General features: G+C 34.4%; 1 protein-coding gene across 25 annotated transcripts in view; it reads left to right on the plus strand.

The window, feature by feature from the left end:
• The window catches only part of SOX6 (SRY-box transcription factor 6), a 606,402-nt gene that overhangs the window by 465,392 nt on the left and 113,458 nt on the right, over positions 1-27,552 (plus strand). For 18 of the 25 annotated variants that reach the window (XM_054586042.1, XM_054586045.1, XM_054586046.1 and 15 more), the window contains one exon: positions 18,448-18,571. In XM_054586042.1, the coding sequence (XP_054442017.1) occupies positions 18,448-18,571 (124 nt within the window). The remainder of the gene's footprint in view (positions 1-18,447; positions 18,572-27,552) is intronic. The other 7 variants (XM_054586050.1, XM_054586052.1, XM_054586054.1 and 4 more) reach the window with 1 other exon arrangement.

Below are 27,552 nucleotides of genomic sequence, written 5' to 3' on the forward strand. Positions count from 1 at the left end.
GAGTCTTCATTACATGAATGTGGCATATTTCTACATTTTTAAGGTATTTTAAAGTTTCTCTTTGCATTGTTTTATAGCTTTCAGTATGGAAGTCTCGTATTCTTTGGTTAAATTTTTCTAAGTAATCTATTTTTTATGCTAATGGTCAGTGGAGTTTTTTAAAAATTTATTTTTTCCAGTTTTTATTCTAGTATATCTAGTATACAGAAAGACAATTGATTTTTTTGTTACTGACCTTGTATATTGTGACTTTGCTTAATTTACTTATTAGCTTTTTTTTAGAAGATTCCTTACAATTTTCAATGGTCATGATCATGTTTTCTGCAGCTAAAAATGATTTCACAGCTTTCTTTTCAAACTGTGTACATTTTCTTTTTCTTTGCTTTTGCACTAGCTAAGGAATCCAGTACAATATTGGATAGAAGTGGTGAGAGTGAACAATCTTGTCTTTTCCAGATATTAGGTAGAAAACATAGCCTTTCACCATTGATTATGATGTTGGCTATAGGTTTTTCAAATAGACCTTTAATCAGATTGAAGAAGTTCTCATCTATTCGAGTTTGCTAAAAGTTTTTATTATGAATGAGTGTTAATTTTTTCAAATGTTTTTCTCTATCAAAATAATCACATTTTTCTACTTTATTACCTTATTATAATGAATTATATAGATTGAATTTCAAATGTTAAATCAACCTTCCATCCCCCAAATAAACTTTACTAGGGCATTATTTATTATCCTTTTTATATACTGTTCCATTTTATTTAGTCGCTTTGCTTTTATGCTTTTTAAAAACTCGTACTCTGACCTTCAGGAAAATAACTCAATTTATATTTTGCTAAAAGCTGTCTTTGTGTTCTGTATTTTGCAAGGAATATGAGAGGAGAAGTTATAATTCTGTTTCAAAGGAGTTCATGGTCTCCTACTTTAAAAAAAAAGAATAATACCTGATTGATTGTAATGTATGTCACAGGCATACAAACTTGGGGCTGGGCAGTGGATGAAAAAGAGGAAGAGAGGCAATCATCAGAGTCACTGTTTATAGTATTGCCAGAATGTCTTTGTAGAGAATTGAAATTTGTCTTCATCTTTGGTCACATGATGTAGATTTATGTTTAAGAAAAAAAATATTTAGACTAAGTTGGGGACAGAATGGGTATGTTTTTGTTTAGGTTCTACCTTAAAGGAGACAGAAAGACAACTAGAAAAGAAAAATGAAAATTCCTGACCTGGGAATTAGGAGATCTAGTTCTAATCTTAGCTGATTTTGATCAGTTGTGTCACTGTGGGCAAATCATATCATTTCTATTTGCCCCACTTTTCTCCTCTGTAAAATGTGTGGTTAGGCCCAATCAGAGGTTCTGGACAAAGAGGGAGAGAATGTGTATATATGTGAAAAAGCTCACCATAGCAGCTTGTCTACATGAGAATTGCTGCATTATATAGTCTCCACATCTTTTTCCATCCCTGAAAAATCTCTGATTTTCTGATTTTGTGAAATCAATACACTTGGAGACTAATGACCTTGTTTTTAATGTTGATTTAGCCATTCTCAAGTTTTGTGACCTTGCAAGTCACTTTTCCTTTCTAAGCTTTATTATACTTATGTTTAAAATAAAAATATTAGAAAAATGGTTTTCTTTAGCCATTCTGGTTCTAAAAGTCTGTGGTTCTAAGGTGTGGTAAATCTATTTATATTATACATGTGTGTATATATCAAACATGGCAAAGAACTTGTAATGAGATAAATAACTCTGGCTATGTCCTTTATGTGAATGTATTCAGCATTCTTAAGAATCATGGAAAATAAAAACTGAGGCCCACAGTGTTAAACTTTTTTCTAATTTTTAATGGGAAATGTAAATTCTTGAGCATATGTTCAAGTGCTAGCTGTCTGTAGTACCTGCCCCCAACTTGTAATGCAAAAATCTAAGACTTCTATTTGTTTTTCTAGGATGTAGTTTTTCTTTATTATTTACAGTCTGTTGTAAGAAAGCTTCAGGGATATAGGGCATTAGAGCACCACATCTTTAACTAGCTGGGGCATAATACATGATTTGAGTCCCCAATATTTTCTAACAGTAAGGTTTGTTTATTAAAGAAACCCCATGCTGTGACTGAATCAGTCTAATAGAAGCCAAGTTTGAACTTGAACATTCAAATGTATGCCCATATATCTTGGGCATATATCATATATAATGATGTGGGGTCTAGACATCTTTCTGGGTTTGTTTATGTCTGTTATGGATTCCTCTCATTATCCATGCTGTTTGAGGGAGACCCCATGGATTCGGCTAGTTTATTGCATACTTTCTGCATTTTAAGACTAACTCAGAGTTCCAAGTGGCACATATGTTCCAAGTTGGAAGATTATTTTCTCACTTCCCTGTTTTATGATGATGATTAAGGAAACATAAAAAAAAAGATTTTAGGGAATGGTGACATGTTTGAGAGTGACTAACCATAATCCTTTGGCCATGTTTCAAATATAGTTTTATAATCTTTATGTTTATTATGCTACTCTTTCTAAGAATTTTGACAACTTTGAGTTATAACATCTGTTTTCTTATTTTGAAAACCATATTGTGTATCATCTGTTGTTATATTATTTTTGATGATAACTTTTAGGATTTAGTAAAGGTATATAAAGACTTCAATCTTTCATTATTACTAATTTACTGTATATACAGTATACTCAGAATGCTAGTTAGCACTGAATAAGTGTACCTAAAGATCTGATATATAAAATCTATTTTATTTGTAGTTCTTATTGTTAATTTGGAACAAGCAATTCATGGTCACTTAACTGGCAGCTTTCATTGTTGCTGCTGTTGTTAAAACCACCCCTCTTGACATTTATTTTAAAGAAACTACTATTTATATTCTTTAGTAGTTGGAAAGCTATTTTTTGATCAGGTGAAATAAAAATATCAAATAACGTTATAAAAATTTGTAATAAATATTGAAAGAGGATGGATTGTCATTAAAATTGATCATTATGTGTATTTTTTTGAGGGGATGATATAGCACTTGCTATAAATATTCATCATTTTCTTAAACATAGAAATATTCAGTGATTAGGTGATCTTATGCCTGTTTATGCTGGAAGGAACAAAAGGAACTTTAAAAACTGAAAGCATAAACATAATTGAACCACCCACTTAAAAGAGAAATTGGAATAGATGTTTTCCAGGGGAGAACATGCTTTCTGTGCAAAAAGGGCTAATGTAACAAGAAGTCATCTATTCTTGATTTCTTTAGACAGCTAGAGCTTTGTGCCTTGCCTAGTTTCTGCGTTTTAAGAGCTTGTTCTGTGTAGCAGAAATAATACAATAAATGGGTTTAACCACATTTGTCTCAGCTAGACAGTCTGCTTTGTCAGAGATTGCTGGTACAACATAAACAAATTATGTGTGTGTAGTGCTTTTCAATGAAAGCCTATCTAACAGAGCTGAGATTGTATTTCAGCAGCTGTAGATTTAATCTCCTACCTGTCAGTTAAAACAGGCATTTCCTGAACCAGATAAGGACTGATTGTAGAGGAGGGAAGTAGTCACAGCTGGACAAGGACCTATTGTTATTGGCTGATAATTTCTATGTAGATTCAATTTCTTATTCTACCATGGAAACTATAATCATAGTGTAGTTGTAAAAGAGCTAACCTGACCTTTTAAATAGTTAAATTAAGAAGAGTTAAAGAGAATCAAAGCTGGGCTTTGTGTCATTCATATTTGAGAATCGTTATATGGAACTAAAAATAAATGTAGGTTTGGTCATCATGATTCTAATACTGTGGATGTGCTAATAGAGTAATTAAAAATAACTTCACAAATTTGTAGCTACATTTTTAGGAATTCAAGTTTTAATGCAAACTAAAGTCAAAAATTAAGTCTATGGATACTTTACCATGTAACATGTCATGGGACATACCTTTTTTGTTGTTGTTTATGGGGGTGGAGATGGGAGTTCCCTTTCTTTTTCCTATCCATAGAAATGTATGGAGTTAAATTGAACTGTCTCAAAATTTGCAGAGTTGGTTTGGAGTAAATATCTATCTCTACATTTCTTTAAGTTATTATAATATTATTCTGAATCCCATGTGTCCCAAGTTATGAATGGCTAATGGTAGGGCACAGTGGTAGACTGGTCCTTGCATTTATACAAACTTGGTTAGCAACCTAAGTACACAACTTTTCAATTTTCAGTTTGAATTTAAATTTAAAGTAGTTCCTGAGTTTTCAAGTTTGAAAATAGATATATGCAGCTTAATTTAATTAAAAATTTTATAATTATAATTTTAATTAAAGTTTTATAACAATTCCCATTTTTCCAGGAACTTTTTACATGTATCATTTGATATTTACAAAATATTTGTAAGGTCTGACAGAGCTTTAGTATTTACATTTGCTGAAGTGTAAAGAATAGTGTGGGCAGTAATCAGGACAAAATAGTGGATATAAAAGACAGCACTAAAATTTTTTTTTAATTTTACTTATTTATTTATTGAATTTATTGAGATAACATTGGCTGACACAATTATATAGGCTTTAGGCACACAATTCTGTAACACATCACCTGTACAGTGCATTGTGTGTTCATCACCCCAAGTCAAGTCTCTGTCCATCACCATTTATCTCCCCTTACCCTCCTCCACCCTTCAGTCCCCCTTCCTCCCGCAATCAGCACACTGTTGTTTAAATTTTTTAAAGACCACGCCATCTTTGCTTGCTTCCCTCTCCTCTTTCTTCTTTTCTGTTTTTATCCTTCCTTTCCTATTTTTCTTTTCTTCCTTCTCAAGTCTCTTTTCTTTTTTTTTTTTTTTAAAGATTTCTAAGAAATATTTCAAGTCTCTTTTCATTTCTCTTGTCTTCACTTCTCTTTTTTGTGTTAATGTATTATAATTAGGACAAACCTATTACTACCTTTGGTTTTGTGTTTGTTTTCTTTTTTTGGTGGTACGGAAAATTGGCTAAGATTTTATATTGTGCTTACATTTAAATCTAAGACATACAATGCTCCTTTTGCTTCTTGATTTTCCTACCATTAAGAATTGCCATCAAAGGCTATGTAATAGTGTGTTTTAGATGGAATGTGGTAAAAATTAACTTATTAAGATAGAGGATAAAGGAATATTCAGATTTCTAAGTAGGATTTCTTCAAGAATGCATGGAAAATTCAAAGTATTCATTTTTCATTTTGAATTCTGGTTATTTTTTTTCTATTGACCTGAGTGGACCAGTATATATTTCCATTTATTTTTGGGATTGAATTTCTTTCCCTTTTCAGCTGTGATTGTCTTTTTTAAAAAATTATTTTTAAAAAATTAACTTATTTTCTAATTACAGATGATGTATATTATTGTATTAATTTCAGGTGTACAGCATAGTGATTACACATTTCTATACCTTATGATAAGACTAGTAATCATCTGCTCATCTTAAATAATACTATTGACCTATTCTTTGTAAAAGCAAAGGGTATCATGAGAGGTGAATTGCTGCAGCATCTGACTCTATTGTAAATTCCAATTTCATTTGGCAAATATGACATTAGTCTCAACTGCCAAAAAAAAAAAAAAAGCAAGAGAAGTTTAATTTAACCAGTGTTTGAGCCGGTTTATATATATTAAATTTTCTACTGTTCTGATCTTTACTAACAGTTGATTTTTTTCCATAGGAAAGTTGGCAGGTAACTTGAATAATTTTAAATATTCTTATTTTTTCCCCACACAGAGACTGAATTAAGGATTTACATTTTTAGTTCCTGCCAATAAGCTTCTTTGATGCCTAAAATTTTATTAAAAGACATAGTATTTGGGGAAAAGAATTGCAGTGATGCGGCAGTAGCCACTTAGATTTTAATTTCCTATACTCTTCTCCCCTATAGGCATGAAAGAGTACCAGTGTTTGAAAGTGATGTGCTTCTTGTCTCATATGGAATCACTCGACAGGTCATGTTTTTAATCAGTCAGTTAATCAATTAGTTAATTAATCAGTCAGAAAATTATTTTTTGCCTTTCATATTTACAGTCACTGTCCTCATAGGATATTAAGAATAGGTCTGCAAGCTGTTTTCCTTCTACTTGAGCAGAGAGGATTTATACGATGGAAAAAGGCCATTATTATTCACCCTTTTGGACTATCGAAGTGGTTTCTAATCTGGTCTCTCTGAGTTCATTCTTGTCCTAATAGAGTCTGTTTTCTTCACAGCAACCAGAGAGATCTTAATGAACCTCAATCAGATCTTATGCCACTTCTTTCTCTTAAAACCCTCCAATGACTTTCCATCACACTCAGAATAAAACCCAGATTATTTACTAACCTCTACAAAGCCCTGAGTGATCTGGTCTATGCCCAATTTTCTAACCTTTCCCTTACTACTCTCTCTGCTTTTTCTGTTCTGGCCTTACTAACTCACTCACCCAAATTACTGTTGCATTGGATCCTTTGCACTCATATGTCCTCTGCCTGAGTTGCTTTTCTCCCTGATAGTCCCATGTAGCATTTCCTTAAGTCATTCAGCCCTTGCTATATTATTTCCTCAGAGAAGCCTTCCTTGACCATCCCTATCCAGAATAACCCCCTGTACTCCCTACCTCCACCACTTTCCACTTCCCACCATGTAAACCTCACACTGTCTTTTTATGTTATTTTCCTTCATAGCATTTGCTATGATATCAACTGGAATTTATTATATTTATATACTTGCTAATGTGTGTATACACACCCCCCCCTATATACCTGCTTATATTCATTTATATGTGGTCTGTCTTTCCTAGAAGATAATGGTAAAGAATTTCATCTACTTCTATGTCCACAGTGCCTAGATATAGTGCCAAGTACTGAAATGAAAACAACTAAATAACACAATGTGTACAATGTAAGATTTGAGAGAGAGAAAGAACTTTATATTTGGGGAATTTTCATAGATTTGAATTTGAGCTGAACCTTGAAGGTAGGTCAGGTTTGGGAAGGCAAAGAAGGGATGAAAGATCATTCTTAGTGGAGAGTAAGAAAAATGATGTAAACAAAGACTTAGAAGCTATTGAAAGTAAGAGGAGAAAGACGGTAAACAGTAGTAGGAAAAGAGGCTTAAGGGGTATGTTTAGAAATTTGTGTGGAGAGATTTCAATGTCAGACTAAGCTAGGGAGTTTGGAACTAACTTTCTTTAGTAGGGACATTTTGTTATGTATCTAAGTTATTTAATATGAACATAGTACTCAATAAAAATACAAAACTAAAGAAAATTGCTCTTATTAAATCAACATGTTAGTGAATCCTTATGATCATCTTCAGTGTCAACATACTTGTGCATTTAGTTGGGGGTAGCAGGTGTAGATGTGTGTGATTGTGTGTGAGTATGTGTGAATGAGTATTTGTATGTGTATGAGTGAGCATGCTGAGGGTAGAGCAGGAGTTGTAGATGACATTCCAAAATGACATTGAAGTTGTGTGCCATTGATTTATTTCTCTAAAAATACTAGAGTGTGATAAAGAGTAAAAACCTTTTTTTGTGGCAAAAGTCATTATATATGACTTTATTCATTTACTCTTAAAAAGATCACCTTACTTTACCTCTCTGCCTCTCCCCCGCAAACCACAAGTAGACACCCCTGCTCACTGATACAGCCAGGGAGGAACAACTTGCCAAGGCTGAGCCACGGCTGTCAGTAGCTTAGGCTTCTTATGTTTGGGTCAGAGTTCCCATGGTAGGTTTCTTGGGCCTTCTAGTTCAAGATGAAACTGCATCTGCTCTTCACAATAGCTGATGCTTAAATGTTTTTCTTCATTCATTCTATATTGAGCTACCAGCCTACCGTAACATAACAAATATTTTATTATTATTTTGGAAAACTGTATTTCTGGCTCTTGGGTGTGAACAGCCTATCATTTCTGCCAGTAAGAGTTATCATTGTTTATGATAAAATTATTAAAGAAACTTAGAGCCCTCTCTAAATCATACTATAGAAGAATTTCAACAGATGTACTAGGAGAGCTCAGTCATTAAAAAATATTTTCAAATAAATGAATACAATCAATTTTCGAATTTTCATACCAACTAGTGGACTTCAAAGTCAGAATCATGGTATGCCAAAAGAAAAGATCACTATCATAAAGTATTTTGGAGGAGATGTTTATTTCTATTGCCTCAAATTGAAGGTTGTAAACAATGAAAATGCTTCAGATTGATTCAGAAGACCTTAAAACAAAATAATCAGAATTATGGCTTAGTTTTTAAACAACATAGAACAAAAATTCTTTAATGTATTTATGTTACAAAAATTTGTTGAGTCCCTACTCTGTGTAAGAGAGACTTACTAAGCCCTGGGGAGGTACAAAGTCCCTGCCTTTAAGTTGCTTGTGCATAACTTTAACAAGACCTGTAGTCAAAGATGTAAACCTGTATTTCTGGAGGAGGAATTTAATAATTGAATTCTGGTCATTGCTAACAGAATAAGCTTGCATAAAATACTTCAGGGGTAAAAGCCAGATTGCCTTCATTACAGGTCAAAAGTTTATGAAAGGTTTATATCTGAATTTGGTTGTTACAAAGAAAGGAATTCTACATTCTTCACAAATGTTACCATATTTATATGCCATTTATACAAAATTAAAAAAAATTAATTTCCATCTTGGCAAAACACTTTGATCATTGTGCATTTAATGGGGTTTCCATCTGAGAACAACAATCATTAGTCTCTAATATGTTTCATACTTCTGTGGAAATAAGACAGGGTAGAATAAGAAACATTCATCTTCACTAGTCTTTGGAAATATCTAAAGTAATTGACTAGCTCAGTCTTCTGTGATGGCCTGGTGACCACTAACTGTGACTATTTGCATAATAGTCAACTTTTCACTTCTGTGGTGATAACTGTTTGTATCTGATTAAAATTAAGACTGTTTTAGTTCTCTTGACTTTTCCAGAAGTTGCAAAAATTGAGATTTGCTGTTCTGCTTTAACCAAACAAATGCACACATGGGGATAACAATATGCTGAGTTTATGCAGATTTTACAGCACGAATCTGAATAAAATACCCACTAATAGATCCTTAAGGAGTAATAAACACACATGAATTTTCCTTAGTTGCACTTTAAAGTGATTTTAACATACTACTAGACCTTAACAATAATATTTAATTGACAAGATTATGCATTTGTATGGATTGGAAAGGTGGTAGATATCTAATTCCAAATGAATCATAAATTTTACTTTTGCATAACATGTTTTATTAATTTCTTTATGGCCAGGATATTCTACTTCCCTCCTGGTGAGAGTTTCTTAAAACATAGTAAGATAATTTAAACACATTTAATTAACATTTATCATTCATTTTATAAAGTAATCTGACTTCTGTCCTCATAAATACTCTAAAAGATTTTCAGGATTATAGACCATAGGAAGATTATGAAAAGACACTTAAAAGACTTTTTGTTGTAATTTAGTTTTCTTTTAGCAAATCTTCCCTTTCTCTGTTGACCCTATTCCAAAGTAAGCTGACAAACTGGATGATTCACACCACTATGTAAGTGAAAACGAACCTAACGCATCTACCTGCTAGAATAAGGCAGTAGGCTTTTCTAAGGTATCTTTATATTCCTAGTGCCTGGCCTGGTACCAAGCAGATAGTACTCGGTGCTCAGTAAATGGCTGTTGAATGTTTGAATGAAGACAGGCATTGTTGACTTCTCTTCTGTAGTAACAGTTTCTTGAGAGCCTAAGAGGTCATTTCTTGTGTGTGGAACACTTTATTTCAGGGAGTTAGGGGACAAATAAGAGATACTAGGAAGTATGATTATGTTAGTGCTAAATCCATGTTCTTTTCTTTGAAAATTCAATATTTAAAGATGTACAAATGAATGAGAGATAGTATAATGATGTTTGATTACTAATGATGCTGGTAGATTAATGAGATATTTGCCCATTTTAGAAAATGCAAATAGAGTGAGTGTATACAGTATGCTAAGAATATAAAAAAAAGGAATTAACACAAAGGTCAGGATTGGCTCTTTCAGGACTAACATTTCTCTCTGAATAGGTACCTAAAGAAGATTTTAAAAATATTTGCTGCTAATCTAACAGATGAAATCGTTGTGCTCTTACTCTCAATGATCATTTCTGTAACCAAGGAGGGAGCTGGAGAGTGCTAGCCTGTGGAGTAGATTTTTCAGGGTTGAGGGTTCAATCCCCAGTTGGAGCACGTATGGGAAGCAGCTGACTAATGTTTCTCTCTGACATCAATGTTTCTCTCTCTCCCTAAAATTAATAAACATATCTTCATGTGAGGATTAAAAAGTTAACTTTCTTATTGATGTATACTATACATACAGAAAAGTATATATCATAAGTCTAAAGTTAGTTCTTCATTAATATTCAAACTAAAATATATGACTTGGAAAGATTAGAGCCTTAGTTTTTTAAATGACACCTTTAAACTGTAGTATGTTGAGTTTGTTCTACTTTTTCAGGGGTTTTCTTGGCCCTTTAGTGAAGTTCTTGAAAAGCGTGGTAACAGTAGTATATAGGTTCAAGGAATCAATTGCATATTAAAGATGAATGACCACAATGGTAACAAAGTGGTACATTATTTTTGTTCAGGGTGGTGAATGAGGGAGGGTGGATGGGGGGTGGGGATAAAGAGAGTGGGGGGAGAGAGAGAGAGAGAGAGAGAGAGAGCAAGAATCCTGCCATCAACAAACAAAACCAAAGTACGATCCTTTTCTGGATGCAGTTAAATTATTTGCACTATGTATATTTATTGGCTGTTTTTGGGAAACATCTGGGAAGATAGGACTCTGTTCTCAAATACTCTACACAATTTGTGTCCCAGAATTGTTCCTGATGAAATTGCAGTTTGATTATTCTCCTGCTAGAGCTAGGTGCTCCAGGAAGGAGGGATTTGCGATCCTCCATTAGCTGTAGTGGCTGGAGATTTGCTAAGTAAGACAAATGAAAAGCAAACAAGGTGATATCAAGATATACTTAAAAATCATTCTTTATGCTCTTCTGGAATGAGAACAGCTACAGTTGTACACCTTTTATAGTTGCATTAACAATACTACATATGGAAATTGGTGCTCAGAAAACTGGTTCTTAGGTCCTAGATGGTTCTCACATTGATCAGTTGACACAAAATGCCTACTATGTTCTTAGCCCTGTGATATGAGCAGTGGGGTATACATAAATATAAATGGTATAGGCCATCAGGGCACTTAATTTACCTTGGCAGAGATTAATGAATTGAAACAGTTATTGAATACTTAGGTAGGATGTACATAAGGCTCCTTTGTATACTTAAGACAGGTCAGCCAAGAGAAGTTCATTGTGCTGAACAACTGCATTATGCTTTCTAAGGCAGACCAAAGCAGAGTGTTAACATTTTAGACAGATTTTGACAACAACAAAAAAAGATCTGAAACTAAAAGCATTTATGTTAAGGCACTATTTATTCTATCAAGCAAGACCCTTCTTTCTCCTAACTCTCCAGAATTAACTGAGATCCATATAGGGTTCAGCATGCACTTTTTGACAGTAAGAAGTCACCTCCCTGACCTTGAAGGCTTTTAATGTAAGGTTTGTGGGGCCTTTATTTCTTTCACTGTAGAAACCGCAGCTTTCACAGTGATAACACTTTATGCAAACGACTGAAGTATTTTTTGCAATAAAGAATATGGCCTTTAAAGAAATTTCCCTCCTCTCCCTGCCCTTTCGGTTTTATACCCCACCTCTTCCTCTCTGATTGCTCTTTCTCACTCTCTACTTTCTAACTCTATCTTTCCTTCCCTCTGTCATGATTTATAAACATTGGTTACATTTCTTCCGACAGATTAAAGAACCTTTCTCCAATTAAACTACATGAAGAATGATTTCCTAGAAATAAAGCATTAAAAAGATCTTCTGCTCACTGTCTTTAATCAGTAACAGACATTAATATTCTTATGATTTTTCCACACAAATTCTTGTTTCCCAATACTGAAAAAGTTAAATAATCTTCATGAAAGAGAAAATGAGTCCCCCTGAGTGTCACTCTGTTTGCATATTAGCACGTAGCCAGGTCCGTGCCAAGTCACTCTCTGACTGACTGCTGCAGATGCTCTTTCTCAAGTATTCTGAGTCATATCTTTAGTGCAAGTCTTCAGGGACAAACAATAGCACCTGTTCCTCACAAGATATCAGGCCAGTTAGCCCATTCATGTATCTTTAATGAAGCTCTGGGGCAGATGGCAAAAAATGGCATCATCAACACTTAGTACAGAGAAAACAAAGGGGATGAGTGTTGATGCAACAATGCTGTTTTAGAAATAGGAAGAGACAGAACTTAAGTGTTTCACGTGCATCTGCTGCTGTCTTGATTGTCTGAACAACGTGAGGAACACCAAGCAATTAAAATTCCTGGGTATATACCCTATTTGATCGAGAAAATGTTCTCCACCCTTTCCAAAAGGGAGCTGCATTGGCAAGGGACTGGGAGTTTAGAATTAATGGAAAGTTGTGGTTTGGGCCATGCAGTATGTTTCTTTCATGATGCACTGACTGAGCTTCACCTACGATGACTTCCTGGTTTCTCATTAGTCATTCAAGTTACATATCCTGCCAGTTAGTGCTGACTTCCAAAGTAATAAAAGTAATGCAGTTTCATACTCAGAGATATACTTTTGGCCACATCAAGTTTTACTCTTCGTTTTAACAAAATCAGTTTTACCCCCCTCCCTGCCTTATTTTTTAAGAGGACAATTTAAGTATCTCTGAATTTGTGCTAAGGGGAAGCTACACTTTCAAGCCAAAAAGATGCTATTTGAAATTTTGATAACTTCATGGAAAATACATGTGGAGACTGGTCATTCTTTGATGTACTGAGGAGGATTCTATTATTTTTTATTCTTTAGTAAAATATTTTTGGAAGTCGCTGTTTCCAATGTGACTGCCTTTCCTGGCATGTCACCACATGGAAAATAGGATGATGAGAAGGAAGAGGAAAGGCAGGCTTACATTCTTCAGAGCAGGGTGGGGCTTTGCTGTATTTTCAGGATTCTTTATCTGCCCTAAGCAGTGACACTCAGTGCAGTGAACTTAATTCACAGCTTCTATAGGAGGAAAGAATGTTGGGTGCTTACGTGTTCTTTTGTGGGCACCAAGCCTTCTTATCGCTCCCCCTTAACTTGCCCTTGCTTTCTATTTCTGTCCCACCCTTCAACCAATAATCTAGGAAGTAAAATAAATGGAAAGCTATGAAAGGGGAAAACTGTTGCTTTAATTCATACTTTCCACTTTATTACAGTCATGAACCTCTTAATGGCAGGGATACATTCTGAGAAACACATTGTTCAGTGATTTCATTGTTGTGCAACATTATAGAATGTAGTTACACAAACCTAGATGATATAGCTTACAACTGTAATTGTATGTGCTATACTTTATATGACTGGAAGCACAATAGGTTGTTTCCCCCAACAGCACACAAACGTGTGAGTAATTCATTGCTTCAGACATTACAATGGCTATGACACCACTAGACAACTGGGAATTTTTCAGCTCTATTATAACCTTACGGTACCACCATCATACATGCAGTTTGTCATTGACCAAAACATTGTGATGCAGCACATGACTCCATTCCCATTGGTGAGTCATACTGTTGAGTTTTTTTATAAAGATGGTAGTTAGAAGTATTCATAGACTTCTATAAGCCTTGCTAATTTTTAAGATACATAATTATTTTAAAATAGTTTCAAACTGGGGAAATCTGAATAAAATTGTTGGATTATATCGATGTCAATATCCTAGTTTTGATATTATACTATAGTTTTTCAAGGTGTTACTATTGGAGGAAAGAGGGTAGAGGGTACACTGGATTTCTGTGTATTATTTATTATAACTTTATGTAAATTTACAATTATATGTATAAAACTTCCAATCATGTAGTTATCACAAAGAATTATATTCCTTATATCATTTAATTCTGTTTTGCAAAAGATAACTTTATGCATAATATAATATAGTACTTTATAGACTTTAAGCCTGAATTACCTGGACTTGAATCCTGCCTCCACCACTTTTTAATTGACCAAATTACTTAACCTGTCATGGTTTTGTCTTTCTCATTAAGACTAACAAGTTAGTACTCCATAGAGTTTTGAGGATTAAATGAGATAGAGCATGTAAATCACTTTCCCAGGCTTGACATATAGGAAACACTGGAAAATACTAGCTGCTGTGATTATTACTATCATCATCATTAACTTCAGTAAGTAGAGCTAGAAAGGAGCTTTTCATTATCTCTCAGTCTAGATTCTATTTGGCTACTGGATATTTTGGCTTGTCTTTAGTAAAGGGCAATTTGAATTTTCATATTGTTCTTTTACTTAAAATAAGTTAAGGACAATTTTATCTTTTGGAACTAAATGCTTATTGCTTATGAATTTATTGTAATCAATTATTGGAATCAGTGACAGTAGACTTAAAGTCAGATTGTTCTGGGTACAAAATGAGAGAGAAGATGAAAGAAACTGAAACTAAACAGTATAATATCCATATTCCCAAGTCACCTCCAACAATATACCCCTGAAAGATTAAATTATTTTTAGTTGCAGACCTCCAGATTTCCTCTACCAAAAGCGTGTACACATGTGATTTCTCTCTCTCTTTTTCCCTATCACTAAAGTCCATGTGATGTAATGGAAAAAGCCCTGGACAGGGTAATTAGCAGTTCGGGATTCTAGATCCAGCTCTGCCATAGGCAGTGTGACCTCAGGCTTTTACCTTCTCTAGCCACCTGTTTCCATGCGTAATTTGTGAGGTTTGATTTAGGTTAGTGATTCTCAGAGAGTGGTCCCTGGATCATCAGCACCGGCTTCACCTGGAAACTTGTTAGAAAAATACACTCTCCTACCAGGCCCCCACCTCAAATCTATGGATTCAGAGACTCTGAGGGTAGGATTGAGCAATTTTTGTTTTAACAAACCCTCCAGAGTCAAATGTGCACTAAGGTTTGGACATCACTGCTCTGGATTATTTTAGTCTAAATTTTGGACAGTTGGACCCAACCCCAGAGCTTCTGATTCATAGGTCTGGGGTGGAGCCCCATAATTAGCTTTTTTAGAGTTCTCAGGTGTTGCTGGTGCTGCTGGTCAGGGACCACACTTGGAGAACTAGTAGGTTAGATCAACCCTAAACTCTGCTTCTCCTCTGAGTCTATCATAACCATTGCTTTCACTATGCATTCGGTCCCCCTCCTTATTTACTCTGGCCCTCAATTTACTGAAACTGCCTCTGAGCTAACAGCATTGACGATTTCTAACATATCCTGCCTTGTGGATGGTGATGGACAGAAAAGAACTACCCTAAATTATTACACTTATGTTAATATGAAACACCTATAGCTTTTTGGCATTAAAAATGACCCCAGATAGTCTACTTGGTTATCTCATGTACATAGCTGATTACAAAGGAAATATCTTCAGGCACCAAGATTCAAGAATTAAGATCTGATGCCTAATTGCCATTGATCCCTTTATGATCTGAAGAGCTTAGGCACCAATATAAAAATAAAATTGTTTTCATTCTAAGATGCTGGTTAATGAATAACACTAAAAATCCCAAATTACATCTTCAAATGATCCCTGTAATCCCACCTCTTCTTTTTCATGATTTTCTAGATACTGGGGATGGGATAATGCTCTGTGAGGCATGGCATCTGCTAAGAATATGACAAGCCTCTGCTTGCCAAACTGAATTATTTAGTTGGCTCATGTTTTCTGTTTTGAATTAGAGTTATGGGTAAGATCCACTCTTCTTTCATCAGTAAATTGATTATTCTCTAGTACCGGATATTCAAACTATACAAAAAAGATATCAAGGACCTAACATGTACCGAGTGCCTATGATGTGCCAGCCACTGTGCCACAAGCGTCACTCTCCTTGTCTGTTTAATCCTCACAATGGCCATACAAGGTAGTATCATTAGCTTTGCTTTTTACATGACAGAACAGACTCAGAAAAGTTAAATAACTGTTAAAGATCACATAGGCAACAGAATGACAATGTATAGATTTAACTTTATCAATGTCAGAGTTAAGCTTGTTTGACAGCAAAGCCTTCGTAGGCATAGTAGATTCTGGATAAATGTGTTGAATGAATAAAAGAATGAGTATATCACATTATCTTCCTAATGTTGACTTTCAAACAATCATGAAAGTATAAAGATGGAAAGGCTTTATAGTTTATTATATAATTAGAGTTTTTAATACATATCCCTTCAAGATTTCTATTATGTAGGTATAAAACCTTTACTTGACCACCTATAGGGAAGTGGCACACATACCCACTAGATTCTGGATAAATATGTGTTGAATAATCATTGTTAGAAAATTCTTCTTTGCATTAAATTTGCCTAAAATCCCCCACCTCTCTCTTTTGAGCCCAGTTCTGCTCTTTTTAACTACGCAGGCTTAATCTGGTTCGTCTTCCATACCACACTCCTTCAAATATTTGAAGACAGCATATCTTCACAACTCCTATGTGGGATAGCTCTATCCCACACTAAATAGCCCCCATTTTTCCAGCTATTTCTCAAGATGCATAACACATTCTAATAACTTAATAAATGTTTGTTAAATGAAAGAAGGAAAGAATAAATAAATACAATACCTAGACTTCTCACTTTCTTGTTCCCTATTTTTAGAGTGTGAAGTATCTGTGCTATGTTCTAGGTACATGGTAGGACCATATTTCCAGGAGTAAATGAAATGACTTCCTTTGATATACTTTTGCACTGAACAATAGTCACCCACAAAAAATATTTTTTTACTTTCTGACATAGAACAGTGCCCTCATTTTTGACATCTCAGATTTGCATCAGGTCACAAGAAGCTGGAGTTGAACTGCAAACCTAGTCCTTTTGTTCAGGGTTAAAGGCAAGACCTGGGCACTAGGGGATCAGCTTCAATTTAAGCAGGCTAAGTTTGTACTCTGAAGTACAAAACTTGGGCTTACCTCAGCTAAAATGGAAGAAATAGCTGCCCAAAGCTAGTTTCTTTCACGCCCCACTGGCAAGGTAGTAATTGCACAAAGACCTTTTTATTATAAGTTGATTTTCCTGAGAAATGAATTCAGAAAAATACTGTAAAGTGTTTATTTTTTGCTTGCCCTTTATTAACCCACATCTTAGGGCTTTCCCTGGAGAAAAACTGTTGGTAAATGAAACCTCCTAGACCTACACAGAAGCATTTTGCACTATGTCCCTTGCTATAGAGGGAAAGAGGACAGGACAAGGCAAGTTAGTGCTATGTAAACAGGGTCATCAGCCAGTATATGGAATTTTGCCTAAAGAGAAGATTTAGGAATTTAAATGGGGAAGGGTTTGGGGCTTGTGGAATTACTGGTAAAGGTGTGTATCTTAAATAGAATATAATATAGCCTTTTCATGCTAGTAAAGAGACCAAAAACCCAGTTTGAACTAAAAGATCTTTTCTGTTAATACACCCTAGTTTTGATCTTTAAATAACAAAAGTCCTGTAGTTCAACCCATAAAATCAGGCCCTAAAAGCCAGGACAAAACCTTCCTGTGATGCTCTACTGGAAACAGGGCAGCACGTGTGGTGTGAAGAAGGGAGCTAGGAAATTAAAATGTGATTTCCACAGGCATGATTCTGTCATAGCTCTTATTTTCTTTATATGGAATACAAATTCTGATATAGAGAGTGAAGATTTTCTGTTTTGCATTTTTGTGCTCTTTGATACATTTATTGAGGTCAAATGAAATTTGATATAGTAGGATTTATTATGAAATGCTCTCTGAATACAACTCCATAATTACTGAGCTACATGGTAGTGCATAAAGCTGTAAAACTGCTTAGCCAGACAGGCAATTTATATGTTACATCGAGGTGTGTATGGCAAAGAATATTAGTTTAATTGGGAGCCAAGATGTAGTAGCCTTAAATCTGAAGAGCTATATGTTTAACATAATGCAGTGAGGCTTTGAAATAAGATACCTAAACTGGGGAGATACAGCTTTTGGAATACATAACAATTAGACATTATTTTCTGACCTAGGATACTAAATACTATTTTCAAAATAAAGCACAGAATGCACAGCCAGGGAAAGGGTAAAACCTTTTAGCATTGTATGGTGTAAGAAGCAACTTATTTCTTTGTTTTAAAAAGGGAGAAAATAGAAAGAAAAAACTCAAGATAAAAGAAGCATTTACTATAATTTAGTGGAAGCAGGGGAAAGCAAATTCACAATGAGGTTATGTTCTTGGTGTACTAATGGAATTTAAGAGGAGGGATTTGGTGAATTTTGCCTGAATTTTCTCAGGGAGCATATTTGGAATGAGGTTAGAAGTGGGTGGCTGTTTGGGTACCAGCACACCACCAGGAGTGAAAAACAAATACCGCTTGGCGTACATTTGCTCTCTGTCTGATCATAGGCTCTCTTCTGTTTAGCAGGTTCAGGGTCACATGCCTCCGCTTATGATCCCAATTTTTCCACATGACCAGCGGACCCTGGCAGCAGCTGCTGCTGCCCAGCAGGGATTCCTCTTCCCCCCTGGAATAACATACAAACCAGGTAAGTAGAGAGGGATTTAACATTCTTTTGGAAATGCTAAAATCCACATGTTTTTGCTTAGTAGTCACAACAAACACAGGAGCACATGAAAGAAGTATGAATAAAAAGACCAAAAAAGCTTATTTAAAAGTAAAATTAGAATTGGAAAGTTAATTGGGAAAGTAACATGATAATAAAGTAATTGGTTGTTAAAACTTTTACTTTCTCTTCTTCTCCTTGAATTTGAGTTCACAGATAAATTGCTACTTTCCCTGGGGATTACAAATTTTTGTGAGCTCGCTCTTACCTTCACTGTGAATAATGGTCTTTGGCTAAAGATGCTTTCCTCCCCCCTGAGAGCTTTTATATTCTGGCAGAGTGGTCACATACAGTATGAAATGTTATTATTCGTTGTATGATTTCTCTTGGAAGAAAAGTTAAAACTGGACTGACTTAATTAGCTTACTATTAATAGGTAAAATTCTTTTTGATTTTAGTCTAAATAATGAAGCATTCAGTAGTATTTTCTCATTCATCTTTCAGCCTCAAAGAACAGGTCACATAACCTTGCAGTGAAATATGTTTTGAGATGATTTAGCAAATGTTATGATTTTTCTTTATTCCTCTGAGTTTACTGGACTCCTGGGGAATTCAATTAGGGACACATAATGGTTTGAAGCTTCTTTCAGAGCCTCCTTGTAAACAGGGCTTTAAATGTTTAAAGATATGTTGCTAAAGGAATCTAATGTAAGGAGATAGTCAAGTAAATAAAAGTTAACCTTAATTTCATTTGTGAATTCTTTGTAAGTGACCTCAGCTCAGAAGTAGTGACCTTGTTCTACTCATTAATAATTTCTGTGTCAAGTTCTTTTTAATATATTAACCTGCTTATATTAACCACCAAATCTGAGTGTAAGACATTACACTCAGTAGTTTCTTTGTGCTTGGGGTTTATAAAATGAACAAAGGTATTTTAATATGCTTAAAGCAATAATAAAATATAAACCACTTTACTAAAATTCTTGGTAAGGAAGCTTACTAAATAGCATAGGAACAAACCTGGTAAGTTTTAACATCTATTTTAATTGCTATTTGCCATTGATTACTCTTTTATATTTGGTAGAGAACACCCTTCCTTGTGAGCAAAGGTAGGATGTTTGTGTCAAAACTCAAAAGATTCAAAGAATAGAGGTGGTAAGGGTCTGGCTAACATAAGGACTGACTTTGTGGAAATTCCTCAGGTACAAAAAAAGTCAATCCTAGTATTAACAAAGGTTTTTGGTCACCTGAGTGAAAGAAAATTATGTTATACAAATTGCTAAAAATTGATTTTTGTAGAGCAGAATTCCTAGAGGAAGTTATATTCCCTATGGAACTGGATTTCATATTAAGGGCAGGAGTTTATTTTCTGAGAATATGTTTCTGTCAGTGCAGGGGTTCAGTCCTTCTCTTATCTCTGCAAGTACTTCTGAACTTATTCTTCATCGTGACTCCCTTTGGAATGTTGATGTAAACTAAATTTATTGGTTTATTCCGAGTCTGAGTTTATCATCTCTACGCTAGTGTTAGAACGCTTTTAAGTTAACTCTATGTGGAAACTCTATTTAATTTCAGTGTTTTTAAATTTAAAATCTTCCACACTTCAAAATCAAGTATGGGCCTTATTTTCAGTTAGATATAGTCATCAATATAGTTAACATGTTACTTACCTAATTTTGTTAAAACAATAATGACATTTTTCTTGGGGAAAGATATTGTTATACAGTCAATGAAGTTGGACCATTTTTCCAAAATGTCTTCTCATACAGCATCAATGAAATTATAGTATGTAACTAAGAAGAATATAGTGATTTGGGCTATAGTGCCGAAGTGAGTTACCTCTATTGAACAGCATGTGTGCAGCACAGAGTGGTGTTCTGGGGAAACAAAATAGTATTTACTTTGGCTAAAATCTTTTGGTTAAGACAGGACAATGGATTTGGACAATAGGGCAATTTTTAATCACCAGCAAGGCTGGTGAAAAAAATATTTTCTGATGACCCCTAAGTTATTTCAGAAAATTTAATTAACCAGAACACTATATTCTTTAATACTTTGGCTAATCTAGGCTTTATTGTATATAAAAATTATACTTAAAAGGATTAACATTATATACTCTTACACTATTAATAGAGAAATCACATACTCAGAAGCCTTAATCTATGCATGGGTCTTGTCATTCCCATGAATTGGGGGAAGAGAATACTGTTGAACTGGAGTGTGGACTAGAAAAACTTTCTTGCTCAAAATTGAGCTATGATGATTTTACTTGAAATACACATGAGACAGTGACTAAATTTTTAAAAGAGAGTAGCTTTGTCACATATAAAAGCCTTTAAATGGTCACATAACTTTGTATTTTGGTCGCCTAAGCAAAAGGCTGAGCGAGTGCTACTACCTCAGTCTTTATAAATAACAAAATTAATGGCTCTCTTCTTTCTTCTTTTCTACCTTCCCATAACCTAAAACAATTCCATAGAGTTTATGCCTCCAGCTGATGGAATGATGGTCTTGGTGGCTAGAAAGGCAGGACCTCCTTAGGGTGATGTTCACATCAAAGCTGACAGTTTCTGAACCTATACGAGGACAATCTAAACAAATATATTTAGGGCTATGGTCCTTTCTTTTCAGATGTGTTGACCCTTTGCTCTGGGTGTCTCAGGGTCTCAGTGTGCAGTGAACACCAAGCAAGCCCTCCCACCTCGCTGGCTTGCTGAGCCAGGATGCTGCCGACAATGGCTGCGCAGTTTTAGGGGAACATCTACCCGATTGATCTCTGCAGAAATAGCTTTATTGAGTTTTAGCCCCTAATCCAAAAAAGTTTTTTAATGGTTCAATAATTACAGACATCTTTCTAGAAGGAAACTCATCAGTGCTCAAAACATAAACCACAGACTTTTGGTTGCTTTGCTCTTCTACATCGTGATACTGAACAGTGCAGCAATCCAGGGTAAGGTAAAGACATTTGAGCACCTATATTTGAGGACATTTAAAAAGAGAGCCTCTTTCATAGTTGTCAATGTATATATCAGTCAAGATTGAATTGTCTGTAAAATAAGAATATTTTATACATCAGGGATGATACACTTACTAGTTATAATGTAATAGCTAAAGCTTACTGAATACTTTGTGCCAAACACTGTGCTAAATATTTTGAATGGATTATTTTAATTCTTACTTGAACATATTTAACCTTGCTGCACCTCACATTTTTATCATCTACAAAAACATGCTATGATTTTTGTCCACCGCTCAATGTAGGAGTAAAGATTAAGTTTGTTAAAATGTATGAAAGTTCTTCCAAACTCTAAATCGCTAGGTTTGGGGATAAAATCTGATCATGAAGCTGAGTGAATTTAACTACATTAAACTACATCCTTATCCATTAAAAATGTGGTCCCAAAACTGACCCTTTGGCTGAGATGTACTGTCCCTCAGCTTGACAACCAAAAGCAATTTACAAGCACACCTAATGCTTCTTTTTTAAAAATGTGGTAAAATGTAACTACCATAATAATTATCATTTTAACCATTTGTAAATGTACAACTCAGCAATATTCATATATTTACAATTATGTAAACTATCACCACTATCAATATCCAAAATTTTAATCATCATCAAAAAAGTCTGTGGCCATTAAGCAATAATGCTTCCGATTTCCCTCTCCTTACCCCTAGTAACCTCTATTCCACTCTTTCTCTATGAATTTACCTATTCTAGGTACTTCATATAAATGGAATAATACAATACTTGTCCCTCTGTGTCTGGCTGATTTCATTTTCAAGGTCCATTCATATTATAGCATATATGAAAAAGTCATCCCTTTTTATGGCTGAATAATATCCCATTTTGTACATATATTTTTCTGTGTGTATGTTTTGTTTGTTTATTCATTCATCTGCTGATGGACACTTGGGTACTTTCTACCTTTGAGCTATTGTGAATAACGCTGCTGTGACCATTGATATACAAATATCTTTTCCAGTCCCTACTTTCAGTTCTTATGGATATATATGTAGGGGTGGAATTATCGAGTCAGGTTCTATGTTTAACTTTCTGATGAACTACCAGACTGTTTTTCACAGATGCTGTGACATTTTACATTCTCACTAACAATACAAGAGAGTTTCAGTTTGTCCACATCCTCACCAGCACTTGTTATTTTCCACTAAAAAAAATATGTATAGCCATTCTAGTAGATGTGAGGTGATATTTTATTTTGGTTCTGATTTTTCATTTTCCTAATGATTAATGATTTTGAGCATCTTTTCCTATGCTTATTGGGAATTTATGTATCTGCCTGGGAGAAATATCTGTTTAAGTACTTGGCCCAATTTGAATTGGGATGTTTGGTTTTTGTTGTTGAGATTCAGAAGTTCTCTATATATTCTAGATATTATCCCTTATCAGATATATGAATTGCAAATATTTTCTCCCATTTTGTGTGTTGTTTTTTGACATACTTGATAGTATCCTTTGATACGCAAACGATTTTAATTGTGAAGTCCAATTTATTTTACTTTTGTTGCCTGTGCTTTTGATGTCATATTCATGAAATCATTGTCAAATCCAAAGATTTACCCCTACATATTCTTCTAAGAGTTTTATAATTTTAGTACCTAAGCTTAGGTCTTTCATTCACTTCAGCTGATTTTTATATATGGTATAAAGTAAGGATCCAACTTCACTCTTTTGCATGTGGGTATCCAGTTTTCCCGGCACCATTTGTTGAAAAGATGTCCTTTCCCCATTGAAAGGTCTTGGCACACTTGTCAAAAATCAATTACTCATATATGTTAGGGTTTATTTCTGGGCTCTTTATTCTGTTTAATTGGTCTATATATCTTTTCTTATGCCAGTACCATATTACTGTAGCTTTGCATAATTACTGTAGCTTTGTAGTAAATTTTGAAGACAGGAAGTATGGGTCTTCCAACTTTATTCTTCTTTTTCAAGATTGTTTTAGCTTTCAGGGTTTCTTGCAATTCCATATAAATTTGAGAATTGGCTTTCCCATTTTTGTAAAAAATGTTGTTGGAATTTTGATAGCAATTTTATTGTAAAGATAGCTTTGGATAGCACTGATATCTTAATAATGTTAAGTATTTCTGTTTGTGAACATGAATGCCTTTCCATTTATTTAGGCCTTTTAAAATCTCAGCAATGTATTATAGTTCAATGTGCAAGTCATTTTGCATCCTTGGTTAGATTTATTCCTAAATATTTTATTCTTTTAGATGCTATTATAAACAGAATTGCTTTATTAATTAATTTCCTTTTGTATTGTTCTTTGCTGGTATATAGAAACACATTGATTTTGAGCATTAATTTTATACCCTGAAACATTGCTGAAATTGTTTATTAACTCTAGTACCATTCTTGTGGATTTTTGCAGTATTTTATATATAGGATCCTGTCATATATAAATAGACATAGTTTTTTATCTCTTCCTTATCAATTTGGATGTCATTCCCTTCTTATTGTCTCCTTTCTGTCCTTCCTTCCTGCTTTTCTTCCCCCTTTGCCTGCCTGCCTGCCTGCCTTCCTTCCTTCTTTCCTTCTTCCTTCCTTCCTTCCTTCCTTCCTTCCTTCCTTCCTTCCTTCCTTCCTTCCTTCCTTCCTTCCTTCCTTCCGTCCATTTTCCTTCCTTCTAACTATCCATCCATCCTATCTTTTTGTCTAATAGTGCTGGCTAGAACTTCCAGTACAATATTGTATAATTGCAGTGAAAGTGGGTATCATTGTCTTGTTCTTGATCTTGGGGAAAGCTTTCAAACTTTTACCATTGTGTATGATGTTAGCTATGGGTTTTTCAAAAGTACCCTTTAACCTGTTGGTAAACTTTTCCTCTATTCCTGGTTTTCTGAGACTTTTTTTTTTGTTATGAAAGGGTGCTAGATTTTGTCAAATGCTTTTTCTATATCAACTGAGGTGATCATCTGGGATTTCTCCCCTTTCTTTAAAAAATGTGATGTATTACATTGATTTTTTTAAATGTTGAACTACCCTTGCATTCCTGGTATAAATCTTACCTAGTCATGGTAAATAATACTTTTAATATACTGTTGAGTTCAATATACTAATATTTTGTTGAGGATCTTTGTATCTATATTCATAAAGGACATTGGTCTGTTTTTTTCCCCTCCTCTAATATCTTTATCTGGCTTTGGTATCAAGGTAATGTTGGTGTCATTCCTGCATAGTTGGGAAGTGTTTTCTCTTCTTTATTTTTTAAAAGATTTTGAGAGGATTAATGTTAATTTTTCTTAAATGTTAAATAAAATTTACTGGTGAAGCCATCTGGTCTAGGACTTTTCTTTGTTGGGAGCCTTTTGATTACTTATTCAATCTCTTCATTTGTTATAGTTATGTTGATATTTTCTATTTTTTTCTTGAGTCAGTTTAGGTATTCGTATCTTTCAAGAAATTTGTCAATTTCTTCCAGATTTTCTAATTTACTGCTATACAATTGTTAGCTAAGGCTTCTTTTTTATTCCTTTGTTTCATTTAACATTTATTGAGCACTGTATATTTGTATATGCATATAAATAATAAATTTTATATAAACAAATAAAATATGTATGTTTATATAAAATAAATGTGTAATATATATTCTCATTTAATTTTCATAGCAACTTTAAGATTTAAGTGGCATTTTTTCCTATGCTGTTAAAAGGAAAAAATCTAAAAGTCAAATAGTTGATTAATTTTTTCAAGCTTTCCTGTCTATACATTAATAGAGATAGAACTGATTGATTTGATATTCTACACCCTTGTGGACATGGTCTAAGTCAGAGGTCCCCAACCCCTGGGCCATGGATCAGTATCAGTCTATGGCCTGCACAGCAAGAGCTAGGGGCGGGAGAGCAAAGCTTCATCTGTATTTACAGCCCTTCCCTGTTGCTCTCATTACTGCCTGAGTTCTGCCTCCTGTCAGATTAGTGGTGGCATTAGATTCTCATAGAAGCATGAACCCTACTGTGAACTGCACATGTGAGGGATCTAGGTTGCGAGCTCCTTAAGAGAATCTAATGCCTGATGATCTGAGGTGGTGCTGAGGTGGTGATGCTAGCGCTGGGGAGCGGCTGCAAATACAGATTATCATTAGCAGAGAGGGTTGACTGCACAGAGACCATATAAATCAATTGCTTGCAGATTCATACCAAAACCCTATCAGTTAGTGGCAAGTGACAATTAAGCTGCATCTGGTGAGAGGCTATAAAGCCATCTCCCCCACCCCTGGTCTGTGGATAAATTATCTTCCATGAAACCAATCCTTGGTGGCAAAAAGGTTGGGAACTGTTGGTCTCTAAATATGTATAAAATTAAGAAATGTCTAGTTTCTGTGGTTATTTTTTTGCTGTGGAAAAAATGTGATTTATATATATGGTGTTATGCTGATGACATGTTGTAAAGTTAGGATTTCTACCTCTTCCAGAATTAAAGCAGAGGTGCTTGAATACTTGTTAAATCTATCTACTTGAAATTAAAGCACCTGAGGTTTGTCAGATTAGAACTCCATTTTTAAAATAAAATTGTTGAAGTCCAAGAAGAAAATATGTTCACCCATATAAACTAACTTGGTTTTACAGAGATTGATTATTTTAATTGTCCCTTCTCCATATATGGAAGCTCTATCATTGGTGAACTATCATTAAGGCAAAAACTTTGAGTTGTTATTTTAATTTGATTTCTTATAAAGGGGGTAGATTAGTATCAGTTCATCCACCCTCACTTATTTAATTGCTATCATGACAAATTCCATGGATTTTTATATACTGGTCATAGGCCTGGATGCATCTATGAAATAGATGAAGAAATTAAGATTGATACTTGATTCATAGCTTCTTTAAAGGTATCAAAAACAATGCAGCTACTCTTAGAAAAAGTCCTAAGATCAAGACTCTTCTCATCATTGATATATTCTTTGATGAATAGAGGAGAAATTTAGCAGGAGAAATAAGAGCATGGTGAGCTCAGCAATATATACTATAATCCTTGACATTTTTTTGGTCTAGTTGTCCTCAGAACAAATGGAAGCTTTTGTTCTTTTTTAAGATTCTGAAAGTGTCACCCATTACCTACCAATTTTTGCTGCAATGTGATGTCTTGCAAAGATAAATTCAGATTGATTAGGCAATTTCTCAGAATATAGAGGAGTTGTAATATTTTGCTACTCTGAATACATACATCCAGGCAAGATGCAAAGTGGTATGTCCAAGTCTATATTGGTGACAGTAATTTAAATATTTGTATATTGCAGCAAGAACAATGACAGCTTATAAAAGTGGGGTCTATATATAAGTTATTTGACAACTCAAATAATATTCCATCATCCTATGATGCCACCGCACAATAATCTGTGAGGTAGTTAAGGGTGTGTTGTGTATTTTTTTGTGTGTGTTTTGGAGGGTGTAAAGTAAGGTAATTTTGAGAACTTGGGTCAGTTACTGAAGAATCTTTTCTACTCTTCCCAACCTATTTAATTTCCTCAGTTGGTTCATGTCTGAAGTGAGTATCTCAGAAGACCACAACTATCCCAGTCTCTTGTTTTTCTGAAGAACCAAAGTAAATGGGCAGAATTTTACCTATGGGATTTTTGGCTTTTTTTTTTAGTGGAATTTGTATCTGAATTACACAAACTAAGAGCATTCTTGTAGGAGGTAGATAGAATCTTATGGGCCCTACTTTCTTAGTACAAGCTCCCCCTTCTCTTGTATTTAAGTCCTAATAAGTTTTGACTTCATTTCAGTTTCCCTGAAAATTAAAAGATATACTTTCTGTCATTTAGGTACTCTTGCTGTGGAGCTGTTTTGATTTCAAAGAAATGTTACCTATTGTGACAAGTGAAACTAATGTTAGGCAAGATTTCCATAGGTTTTAAATCCTGCTTTGTTAATCCTCAGGTAAAAATAGTCAGTTGGAAAAATCTAGAAGGCTGGAAAGACAGATTTAGAGAATG

The sequence above is a fragment of the Pteronotus mesoamericanus genome, unplaced genomic scaffold (assembly GCF_021234165.1).
Source record: "Pteronotus mesoamericanus isolate MK-2021 breed Mesoamerican mustached bat unplaced genomic scaffold, CSHL_Meso_final contig_90, whole genome shotgun sequence".
Classification (NCBI taxonomy): domain Eukaryota; kingdom Metazoa; phylum Chordata; class Mammalia; order Chiroptera; family Mormoopidae; genus Pteronotus; species Pteronotus mesoamericanus.